This window comes from Dermochelys coriacea, chromosome 2, assembly GCF_009764565.3.
Source record: "Dermochelys coriacea isolate rDerCor1 chromosome 2, rDerCor1.pri.v4, whole genome shotgun sequence".
Classification (NCBI taxonomy): domain Eukaryota; kingdom Metazoa; phylum Chordata; order Testudines; family Dermochelyidae; genus Dermochelys; species Dermochelys coriacea.
The window spans coordinates 12,235,050-12,247,517 of record NC_050069.1 but is presented as its reverse complement, the minus strand read 5'-3'; the positions used below and the strand labels follow the sequence as shown (position 1 = coordinate 12,247,517).

Sequence of the window (12,468 nt, the reverse complement as noted above, 5' to 3'; positions counted from 1 at the left end):
TATTCGCAAAAAGAAAAGGAGTACTTGTGGCACCTTAGAGACTAACAAATTTATTAGAGCATAAGCTTTCGTGAGCTACAGCTCACTTCATCGGATGCATTTGGTGGAAAAAGATGAGTTGTTTCATCAATGCAAATTTTCAAGTTATTTTTCAAAGCATGATCTTGTCAGTTTGTATGTGAAATAAAGGATATTTTTGGTTAAAAAAAAAAGCCCACTTAAAAGAAGCAGCTTGCTGCAGAGGATGCTTTGATAGAAAGATAATAAAACTGTAGCTCCAGACTTTCTTCAGACTCTCTGCAGGGCTGGAAGGAGGAAGTTGTGCTGCCCTGACCACTCCCTACCCCTCTGCCCCATATGGATCCCAGGGCCCATTGAATGCTTTCTGTAGCATCCAGGGAGACAGTGCCACAGAGATAGCATAGGGTGCAGGGAGATTTATGCAAGGGTCTGCAGGGCATGATTTCCCCCTTTATCAGGCTCGTTCTTGGGGAGCAGCTGTCCACATCACAAAAGCCACTACTGCAGTTCTAATCAGTTACTGAATGAGCCATGGAGACTGAAATACCCTGTCAGCCTTAGAGGTGGTCCATACAAGTTATGTTTGAGGCACCAAGGAAAGTTTGCACTGCTTTTGCCCATCCTGCATCCTAGGACTCAATTCAGCAAGGCACTTAAGCACCTGCTTAACTTTCAGCAAGTGCTCAAGTACAGAAGTACAAGCGCTTTGCTGAATTGGGATCCTACTTCTGCAGATGAAGAGGATTTCACTCTTCAGGGCCACCAGTCTGGCACCTTTTCCAAGCACAAAATTCTCATGTATAACATTTTTTTTCCAAATGGAAACTAAAACCATTTAAATAGATTACTCAGTAAATTAACTAATTAGTATCTAATTATGAGAAGCTGCCACGAAGTGCTTAACACTATTACTAATTATTTGGAGGAAGGAGTCTTTGTTTTAGTGCTATTCATAATTTCAGTTCCTGGTTTTATGTAGGTATATGTGATTTCATTTTCCTTGAGTGATATTCCTGTGGGAATCTTCATGGAACCCGCAATATCTTAGACTGCTGAAGACAAAAATGGAATATACTAAAACCTCCAGGAGCTTGAGTTTGTTTTCTTCCAAACCACAGGAGCTTGCAGGTTAAAATGCAGAAGAAGGGTGAACATTGGCAGGCTCTTTTTAAATTTCCTTTTCTTGATTTGTTTAAAAAGGGAAATTTAGTAATTTCCAAAAAACTGTTTCAATATGGACAGTCCTAGGGAGAACAAGACTTCAGCTATGTTAAACAAAATGACGCAGCACGAGCGGAAGCAATACAAGAATGCCCCAAGTCACAATGCTAGTGAGCCCCCGGCCTATCCTGGAAGGACCACTTCAAATGCCTCAGAATGTAATGCTAGCCCATTGCCCAGTCAATGGCTGGCAAACTTGCCCTGATCCAAAGCCTGTTGAAATCAATGGAAAGGCTTCCTTCAACTTTAGTGGGCTTTGGATTACCTCCATCGCTCACAAGGGTGATGACCCGAGTGAAATGTGGTAGTTGGAGCTGTGATGTAGGTAAGTGGCTACTGGGAACTGGCCTCAGAACACCAATTCATTTCACACAGGCCATTGAAAGGCCATTCGATGGCCACAATTTCAGGCACAGGGTGCCAGTGTTGCCTATTACCCACTGAAATTAAGACTTAGATACCTAATTAAGGGACATGATTTTCAACAGTGCTGAGCCCCCAGCAGCTGCCACTGACATCAACGGGCGCTCCTGAATACTGTTGCTCGCAGGCAGGGAACAAGCAAGAACCTAGAGCAGTTTCTTCACCCAGCAAGAAATGCCTATCGGTCTCATCACTATTCTGCTTTAATTAACTTTATTCCAGCTAATCTGTCATCTCAGCTAAACAACAAGAAAGCACGGAGACAGAGTTCACCACAGAGATTGCCACTGCAATGCTATGCCTGAAAATGCCCAGATAAAAATGGTTTTCTTGCTCTTAACCTTGGGGCAATTTTTGGTGTCTGTCACTATAGACTAAAAATCCCTCCTTAACAGATTGTTATTGAGGAAAGAAAATGGACCCTGTGACTTGATAAGACAGTGACATGTATGTGGGTAACAATACTCGCTAAATAGTTCTAATGGCAAAAATTGCAATGAGTCCTGGATGCCTCTAGAAGGGTCCTCAAAGCTTATTGGTACCTACCTCAAAATAATGAATAGATTAACTTCAGGGAAGTCCTGTCCTCCTTAGCTAGTCTTCACACCCAGATCAGCATTACTACATGATGAATACCTACTGAACACAGCTAAGAGACAGATCTAATATCGATGCACTGAATCCATCACTCAGTCATGCATCAAACACATCAGTCACACTGCCCCCATGTTATCCTCTCTGCCTTAGGGTTTTGTGTTAGTGGCCAATGCTATAGTATCTCGGCCTTATCCTGCGGTCTGAAACCAGATTGAGAAAGACAGAAAGCTAACCCTGTCCAGATAACCCCACAATAGCTTGGCAACTAACTTCCAGAACATGTTCCCCAGATAAGGGGAGGTTCAAGTCTGGCCAATAGTTCAACAGAAAATCAAAGTTAAGAGACACCTGCTCCAGCACAAGCCAAACCTCAGCATATTTCAGTAGGGATGGCACCATGCCCTCTTCTAAAGTGTCCTTAGTGAGAACTCCCATCTAATTATGAAGTGCTTCACTGCTAGCTTTCACAAGCTACAACAGAAAGGGATCCTGGACGCAGGCTATTCGCAGTACCATGGAAACCTCTGCACAAGGGATGCAACCAAGTTAAACCAATGAAGATGTATTTGCACCCCTCATTTTAAACAAGATTGGCAAAGAGATGTGCAAATTCTTTCCAGCACAGCAACGTCAAGTCCGATTCAGGGAAGTGACTTTCTAGATGAATTACACTCTTCATGGCTCTGAACAGCTACCCTGGAGCATTATTTACCACATGTCTAATAGATTCAAGGAACTTCTGTTCTCCACACAGACTCGATGGAAGCTTCTGCTCTCCCCGATCAGTCTCTGAAAACTGTTTCCATGTCTATCACTCTCCCTGAGTTAATCATTCACTCTCATATAGAACTTTCCATCCATATATCTCTAAGTACCTTAAAAACAGGAGCATCCTCATCATTATCCCCATTTTTCAGATGAAGAAACTGAGGCATGGAAGCAAAGTGGCTTGCCCACAGTCACTCAGCAAGTCAGTGTCAGGGTGTCAAATTGTTGCTAATTGTATTAAGGGCTTCTCTGAATGGACTCTTTTCAGATTATAGATCACAAATAATCCAAACACTTCAAGCACATGAGTTATCCCATCTCCAGTCATGAGTTATCCCATCTCCAGCGAGGGCCCTACCAAATTCTCGGCCATGAAAAACATGTCATGGACTGTTAAATCTTGTCTTTTGTGTGCTTTTACCCTATACTATACAGATTTCATGAGGGGAGATGAGCATTTCTCAAATTGGGAGTCCTGACCCAAAAGGGAGTTGCAGTGGGGATCGCAAGGTTATGTTAGGTGGGTCGCGGTATTGCCACCCTTACTTCTGTGCTGCCTTCATAGCTGGGCAGCTGGAGAGTGATGGCTGTTGCCCACCTCTGAAGGCAGTGTCCCACCAGCATCAGTGCAGAATACCATACCATGCCATCCTTACTTCTGTGCTGCTGCCTTCAGAGCTGGATAGCCAGAGAGTGGCAGCTGCTGACTGAGGGCCCAGCTCTGTAGGCAGCAGCACACAAGTAAGGGTGGCAATACCACACCATGTTGTCCTTACTTCTGCACTGCTGTTGGCAGCACTTCTGCCTTCAGAGCTGGGCTCCCAGCCAGCAGCCGCCTTCTCCAGCTGCTCAGCAGCAGCACAGAAGTAAGGGTAGCAGTACCACAACCCGTCCCCTCCGCCCCCCAATAATCTTGTGTATTGGGGGGCAGGGCAGACTGGTTGTGGTACTGTATTTGCCCCCCTCACAACTTCTTTTCGGGTTAGGACCCCTACAACTACAACTACAACACCATGAAATTTCAGATTTAAATAGCTGAAATCATGAAATTTATGACTTTTAAAATCCTATGACCATGAAATTGACCAAAATGGACCATGAATTTGGTATTTTTTTTTTAAGGAGAGGGTGGGGAGGGGATGAATCCAGTTTGCTTCCAAGATGACCAAGCTTATAAAATCAAATAAATATAAATGGCCAGAGTATCTCCAATACACAATGAGCCAAGGAGAAGAGTCAAAACAGATTAGAAAAAATAACTCTTATCCAGAAGAAGGGAAATAATTAATATTGATTTTTGTAATATTAAATTTAAAATGATCACTGTGAAAAAAGTTAACGAAGACAATTCAATCCATTGTTCCATAGGCACTCAATGAAATTATGCACTCATTCTTCTCAAAGCTAATGCTAGCAGAACTGATATGACAGGTTGAAGAGATCCCATTTTGATGGACTGTGACACAGCTGACAGCCTCATGTTATAAAAGCCCCTGAGAACTGAATCCATGTTGACAGAGGATTAACTGCTGTTCATTCTTTTAGGAGGTTAAGAAACTCTATTAGCTTCCTGCTAACTACATCCACTGGGAATCAGTCTCCTGCGGTTAGCAAATACACACCTCGGTGAAAGTGCCACCAAACACTCATTTTAGACAGGAGTGATTAATGGGGTTAGAACCTAGGCTCCAGGGTAGCTTGTGACAGGGCATTGCCAGCAGAGTTGAATGAGCAACTCAAAGCCAGCAGAAACTCCTTTATGCATTTCCTATAGAAGCACTGCCTTGGGACAGCCAGTAAGATTCTGAGTTAACTTAAAAGAACTAAATCACAGATATCAGAAGCTCAAGTGAAAAGAAGACCAGGAAACTTACTCAGTTTTCTGCACAATGGGGAAGCTTCCAAGTCGTACATAAGAACTCTGAATTCCATTTTCTTTCCTTCCAAAAATCTCCTTCACGCTGAACAAATCCACCAGGTCAAACCCTGTCCCAAAGTAGATAGTAAAGACAAGACTGTGATCAGGCTACAGTTCAAACAGCAGAATAATGGGGCAAGCATTCAAATTGTGGTCTGGTGTCTCTGTCAAACCATGGTTGCTGCATTTCAGAAATGGGTCCAATTCCAACTTGGAGAAGCTTGAACATAATTCCAGAGTGATTTAGTCTGTCAAATTACTCCAAAATCTGAGTGATAAACACATAGGAAGAGAAAATCAAACTGAAAAGAGCCTTAAAGAGATCAAAATGACATTTTACATGCACTTATGATGATTATTTGTATTACCGTAGTGCCTAGAGGTAGATGAGATTCAACTAATCTAAGAGAGTCACACAGTTAAGGAGGAGAAATTAAAAGCCCAGATAAAAGCTAGGAAAGCCTTTTCATAGAATCATAGAATATTAGGGTTGGAAGAGACCTCAGGAGGTCATCTAGTCCAATTCCCTGCTCAAAAAAGGACCAACACTAACTAAATTATCACAGCCAGGGCTTTGGGCCTTAAAAACCTCTAAGGATGGAGATTCCACCACATTCCTAGGTAACCCATTCCAGTGCCTCACCAACCTCCTGAGGAAATAGTGTTTCCTAATATCCAACCTCCTCCATTCAGTAAGGGTCTCACACGTTCCCTGATCATCTTCTTGTTGCTAGCATACATGTAGAAACCCTTCTTGTTACCCTTCATATCCCTTGCTAGCTGCAACTCCAGTTGTGACTTGGCCTTCCTGATTACATCCCTGCATGCTCTAGAATATTTTTTTACTCCTCCCTAGTCACCTGTCCAAATTTCCACTTCTTGTAAGCTTCCTTTTTGAGTTTAAGCTCACCAGAGTTTTCACTGTTAAGCCAAGCTGGTCACCTGCCATATTTGCTATTCTCTCTGCACTTTGGGATGGTTTGTTCCTGTGCCTTCAATAAGGTACAGCCAGCTCTCCTTTTATTGAAGAGCAATTAGTCCAAGGGTTTATCTCCTCACGATTTCTGTACCAATTTAATTATACCAGTTTAGAACCAATCCAACCAGATAAATTGATGCAACCCTTTGTATGGATGCAGTTATACCAATTTAGAGGTGCTTATATTGGAACAGCTTATGATGATAAATTTATACTAGGTGTTTCTACCAATTTAACTACATCAGTTTTTAAACCAATGTAGTTAAACTGGAACAAAAACTGTGTGCAGTCCAGGCCCAGGACAGAGCTATAGGTAGCAGAAGACAGCAAAATATAAACCTAAAGTATGTTGTCTGTTGCTGGGGGGAGGGGAGTTTTCAAGGTGGCTGATCCTTTCGTCTTGCATGAGTTTTCCTGGCTCTCAGTACCCTTCCCTTCTGTCCACTCTGCTACTGGACAATCAGGAGATTAAATAAGGCAGCTAAAATACGCCCAGGGCCTCATGGCTTCATCCCATAATCATTTGGGTGACAATTCCATTGACGGACTTTCTAACATACTGTCATCAGCCATGATTGCTTCTATAAATTCTAGCAAATAGAGATGACCAGGGACTTGAAAGCTCCTTACTGGCTGTAACATAAAACCAGCATGACCTGTCCATACAAACTTGATGATAGCTCATTTCACCCTGCAGCACATATTTCTCATTTACACCAAACATACTGACGTGAAGAAGGAGCACGAGTGTTGTCTGTGAGAAATGGCTCGCATTGATTGGCAAGGAAGCTTGTTAGCTGTCCACAAAAGCTAATTTGTGAAGGGGCAGGTTGGATCACTGCCAAAGCTGCCACACAATTCCAATTCAGCATCAGCTGCCAGACTTTTCAAACTACGCAGGAAAAGCTCTGCTATGTAGGTACACATTATGGTGATGAAAACTTCCTCTAAGTATTTCCATCATTAGCCTCAGATGCCAAACATGCTTTAATCTTTCCCTGACAACTCAAGCAAACATCCTTATCTTAAGGGACTGTTTATGGCTTTCAAACTGTTACAGTCGATGCAAACAAAGTGTCATATTCAATCAATCACTTCATCTTGCTGAAATCCCTAAAAGAGAGCAGGATCAGAGCTGCTTATACTCATAAAACAATATAATAAAACAGATAAGCAAGCCTGTTAAACCTACTTTGCAAATAGAACTTAATGATAATAATTTGTTATTGTACAGCATGCAGGTAAATTACAGCAGAATCTCACAAATTCACACTAAAGATTGGTGCATTGCAAATTACGTTTATTTTGGAGAATTGACGAGTAAATGAACAAACAGTAAAACTCAATCTCACTTCGCAAAAATACTTTGTTCATTTACCATGACGACCATAGTTGAAATTATATTTTTATGATGCTTCAAAGCATATTAGCAAAGATCCTGTGGAGTATAACTTTCAAAAAGAATGAAGCTTTTTTTAAGGAGGCTGCACAATGTGGTTTCCCATCATGGTTTTCAACTAATAAATTGGTAAGTTCAAGATCGGAATAGCAAGTATTAAGGGGTTTATTTTTAACTAACCCATCCATTTGCTACATAACCCCCCCTTAAAGAGACACCATCACATTTTCAAATGAAAATTTTACACGTACATGTAACACCTATGATCATTTTTAACTGAAGAAGAAAAATATATATTTTCTCTATTTCTTCCCCAGATTGTTTACTTTGTGTGTCTGGAAGCACTCTGGAAAGAATCCATCCCTTTCCTGGTGCTAGATCCAGTGCAGAGACAGAGAGGAGACTAGTTGGGACTGTAGGTTCAGACCTCTGCTCAAGCTACAACTCTCTGGTCTGCCCTACAAAACACCAGGATTAACTGACTCCAGAGTGCTGAGTACACTGCTAAGGGATGGAGAAGTATGAAACTTCCCTTGAGAGCCGGCAAGTGTCTCCTGGCTTCCTTGAGCTTCCTCTGGAGAGGAATGAGTCATGCAGCATAGAGCTGTTCTTAGCAGGCACAAACCAAGTCCTGGAAGAGAATTATACAGATCTTAGACACATCTCTTAGCTTTCTGACCTTTTTCATGAGTAGAACAGGAAGCACACTCCAGCATTGGATAGCATAGTGCATGGATACACTACTGGTTCACCATTAAGTATGGTAGACTTGAGCAGGGAAGATGAACTTGCCTGTGTTTGATTTAAAACATGGCTTGCCACCATCAGCACAGATATGGTTAGCTGGATGGCTTCTGACTCTGAGCCATTTAATCAGCAATGCTATAAATATGGCAGCTAATGAGATGGATAATACTCCTTGATCATCAGGAGCCTACTTCATTATGGCCACTAAAACATGAGGCTACTGAAAACATCTAACCTGATTAAGTCTCATGAAAAGCAGTGTACCCTGGTCAGACCAATAACATTAGAACAATAACCTGAAAGAAAGGCTCTGTTTCACAATGACAAACTTGACTAGGAAAGTAATTTCTTAGGCACTGCTCTACTGATCAAATCAGCCCGATGTCTCTTTATTTGCAGTAATAACTCTTTACAGGAAGCGGCCCATTACTCCACATGAAGACAGCACAGTCTTACTCAGCTATTGCAAGGAAAGTAGCCAAACTGTGGCACTGGGCACTGCTCACTTTGTCCTAGTTGTAATATTCAAGAGCACTTCCTTTTACAACGGAGGTGCCCAGACTGTGGTCTGAGGATCAAATGTAGCCCTGCAGTACCCTAAATCATGGCCCACAGTCACTATCTTCCTTCATTTGCAGAGTGTGAAGGATTAGAACTGCTCAACTGCAATGTTTCTCTGCTGATTAACCTCTATTAATCTACCAAGGAAGATGCAAGTATTAGCAAATATAGATTTCTTCAGTTATTTGGAGGGGCTTTTTTAATAAAAGTTTATATTCAGGCACTGTGTTCCAGGGGATTAAGCATGGAACTAGGAACCCCTAAATTCTGTTCCAGTTTGGAAAGTGACCTGTTACGTTGAGCATGGACAATTTGCTTATCCGATCAGTACCTCAGTTTCCCCATGTCTTTCTGGCAGTCAAAAGCAACTTGTATATCTGGAGTAATTGTCAAATTGAGAGAACTGACAAAAACCCAGAATTCACAAGTTATATTATTCACAAGTATTTCAACTCTTCAGGAAAGACAGCAAAAAGCATCAGCGTAAGCTTCACAGAGATCATTAATTCCACTTTTAGAAATCCACTAAGCAGTTTGAATCAGGATCTTTAGCCAACAGCAGCTTCTCTGTCTCCCAAAACAGTGTAGGCTCCATTTAGGGTTGCCATCTTTTGAGTATGTGTGGGGGGAGGGGGGACCAAGGGCATTTCATGAAAACATTTAAAGGGCTAATTTCCATAAATCATTTTTAAAACAATTTGCTGATATTTAAAAGTAACTTGTAAGGCGTTTTTTAACATTTAAATTCCTTAAAAGCCTGAAGATTTAAGTGCCTTGGGAGTACACCATAGACTAGGATTCGTTTAACAGAGCCTCTTGCTATTAACCGATTGCCTCTTGCCCTTGCTTCCATACATACTACAGATGGGTTTTCATGTGCTCTTCGAGCTGACCTAACTCTATTTCCACTGAAGCCATAAGGAGTTTTACCAATGACTTCAGTGTGGGAGAGTCACGCTCATGCTGAGCGCTTTTTAAAATCCCACCCTACTGTAAGCAATAAGGATCAGGCAGGCTACTATCCTGTAGTCCCAATACTTGTACAAGGCCCTCTTCCCCCACATATGGTGTAAGGAGGCAGGAACTTAGATGGCCATAGGTTTGTAACAATATTAAAACATTCTTCATCTGTACCACCAGGAACCACTATTCACACTGATGATTTACTTTGCACCATTTCTTCCATTTGGAAGGTACATTTGGATGAGCCAGTTTCCCTTTTCTTTATGGTCAACTGCATTTTCTGGTTCTTCTGCTGTATCACATAGGAAATATTAGGGGGTCCTACCATTGCAGAACAACCTCCAAACTACAGTTAGAAAGTCTGGATTTTGATCTGAATTCCAGCTTCAGCAAATTTGGGAATGTGAGAATCAGGAATTCTGGTTGAGGCCTATTGCTAATGTATGCCCAGAAAATGACATGATTATCTCCTTCTCTCTAACCTGGAGATGCTCATTCATTGAAGCCTGTTCTTCTAGAACATCCACCTGAAGCATCAGCAAAAGAGAGGGAGAGGCAGATCGGTAGCACCAGCAGATAAAAGTAGAGAGAACGGTGCTGGACAAATAAAGAGAAAGCAAAAACAGTGAGAAGCTGAGACTGAAGAGACAGTATAAGAAATCCGATGAAGTGAGCTGTAGCTCACAAAAACTTATGCTCAAATAAATTTGTTAGTCTCTAAGGTGCCACAAGTACTCCTTTTCTTTTTGCGAAGACAGACTAACATGGCTGCTAATCTGAAACCTATAAGAAAAGGAGGATTCAAAGCCATGAGCAAACAGGTAATGGAGAAGAGATGGAGCCACAGAATCATACAATATAGAGGAAAGGGCGGCTTTAATAGAATAGCCAGCTTTCTGTAACAACAAGAAATAAATAAGGCCACAAAATTGTTTCCAAGGTACCATGGTTCATCACCTGATCCCATGTTCATAACACTCCATTCTATTTATTGTATTGTTCTATTTATCTCTTTCAGCCTATTCATTCTCTCTTATCCATTTACCCCTCAGTTTTCAGCCAGTTGCTAGTGGTATATTGATCCACATTCAAGGTTGATTTTGACATTCAACTCTTTCCCTCGTACAAAAGACTTTTCTACATTGAGGGCACTCTGCATTTTCTGAATGATGGACATTTGGCTTGATGCCACTAACCTCCTTTCTGTTTCTTTCCTGCTTCAGTGAAACAAGATTAAACAGGAGTTAGTTATTCCTTTGATGTTCTTGTAGGCCAGATAGGCTTGTGCCAGTTGAACTTACCAGAACTATTTATAGTAGATGCCAATATTAATTAGTTCCTATAGTTTAAAAACTAGTTTGGATTCCATTAGATCTGTGGTGGTGTGAATTCCCTTGGAAGTCGGATAGATGGCGCTATAGCACACACACGTATGGCAATATTAATGTGACAGTTTGGGAAAAAACCTCTCCTTTTGGTGTGGAGGGCATGCAGGCAGAGTAATGGAGACAGGGAGCCCCATGCATATAGCCAGAGAAGAGTAGCAGATTGGGTGGAGTTCTGTGCAGGTAGACAACGCAAAGGTGAGGAATCAAAGAATTCTGCACCGATAGCCACAGTCTCTAGTGTTTTCTTGCATGACTTATTTTGTATTTGTATTGTTTGTTTTCAATAAGTGACTATTGGGGGTGTTTGAGAAAAGCTCCATTTTGGAGCCTAGCTTCATAGGATCTGATTTCTGGTAGTGTAGAGAAACACTGCTACACGGAGAGCTCCAGGATACTATGTTTCATAACAGACCTGATCCAAAACCCATTGAGGTTAGTGGAAAGACTCCGAATAACTTCAGTAGGCTTTGGATAAGGCTAATATGAGAAAGGGTGGAGAACACACTTTTTTGAACTAGAATGTTTGCTTTACAGTTTTGTTGGTTCTGAGATATCAGGATGATGGACACATCAGGATTACGTTAGCAGTAATCCTGTCATTTAACGATATAATGAAGCAGATCACATGAAAGCCATTCACACTGGCCAACCTAATTTATCTCTGGGAATACCTGCTTTCACTTTTCATTGCATGGGCCCAGCAGCCAGACAAGCCCAGGTGAAGACATGGATGTGTTTGGTTTGTTAGTGTGCAAATACGGTTGGTTTCCAGGAAAGTTTTTTGATTTTTTTTACTGTCCACATAGACCTGAATATTAATATAGTGTGAGTATCCCTGGATAGTTCATGCATTCCTTGTGTCTGAATAAAGCATTGGAGTCCATGCAGAGCTGGGATTCAATTGCCACTAACAGAGGACCTCCGTTCATGTACTCTGAGCTACTATTATTAAACATGCTGGAGTTCCTTCCTGGACAATTAAAATTCAAATGTGGCAAGTACATAAGTAACTGCAATACTAATTCCCTTTGTTTATGAGTGTCTTTGAGTTTTGCTTTCCTGATGCCTATCTATATATGATACAGACTTTTACTAAGGGTCCAGTTAGATAAGCTTTACCCACATTGGTAAGCCCTCATTCAGGTGAGTAGTCCCACTGAAGTCATCAATGTAAGTAAACTTTGCACTATTGGACCCATGGGATGGCGGGAAGGGAAGGGAAGAACCTGGAAGTTGCACGTAGGGTATGTCTGGACTCCAGCCCCTGGGTGCGACTCCATCTCAGAATGACATATCCAAGCTAACTTTTATCTAGAGCAGTGAAGCCATGGTAATTACCCAGCGTTCTGGGTACATCTGAACAACCTGCACTGATGTTGGTGCTGCTGCAGCTTCACCGTTACGGGGCCTGAGCTAGCTAATTTAAAGCTCGCTTGGGTGTGTCGGCTCAAGCTGCAATTACACCCAATGACGGTAGTCCAAA

The 12,468-nt window shown here is 41.7% G+C and overlaps 1 protein-coding gene across 1 annotated transcript in view; it reads right to left on the bottom strand.

Annotated features, from left to right (window-relative positions):
• COL22A1 (collagen type XXII alpha 1 chain) overlaps positions 1-12,468 on the bottom strand; it is a 328,017-nt gene that overhangs the window by 208,149 nt on the left and 107,400 nt on the right. The window contains exon 5 of the mRNA XM_043507305.1: positions 4,905-5,016. Within this exon, the coding sequence (XP_043363240.1) occupies positions 4,905-5,016 (112 nt within the window). The remainder of the gene's footprint in view (positions 1-4,904; positions 5,017-12,468) is intronic.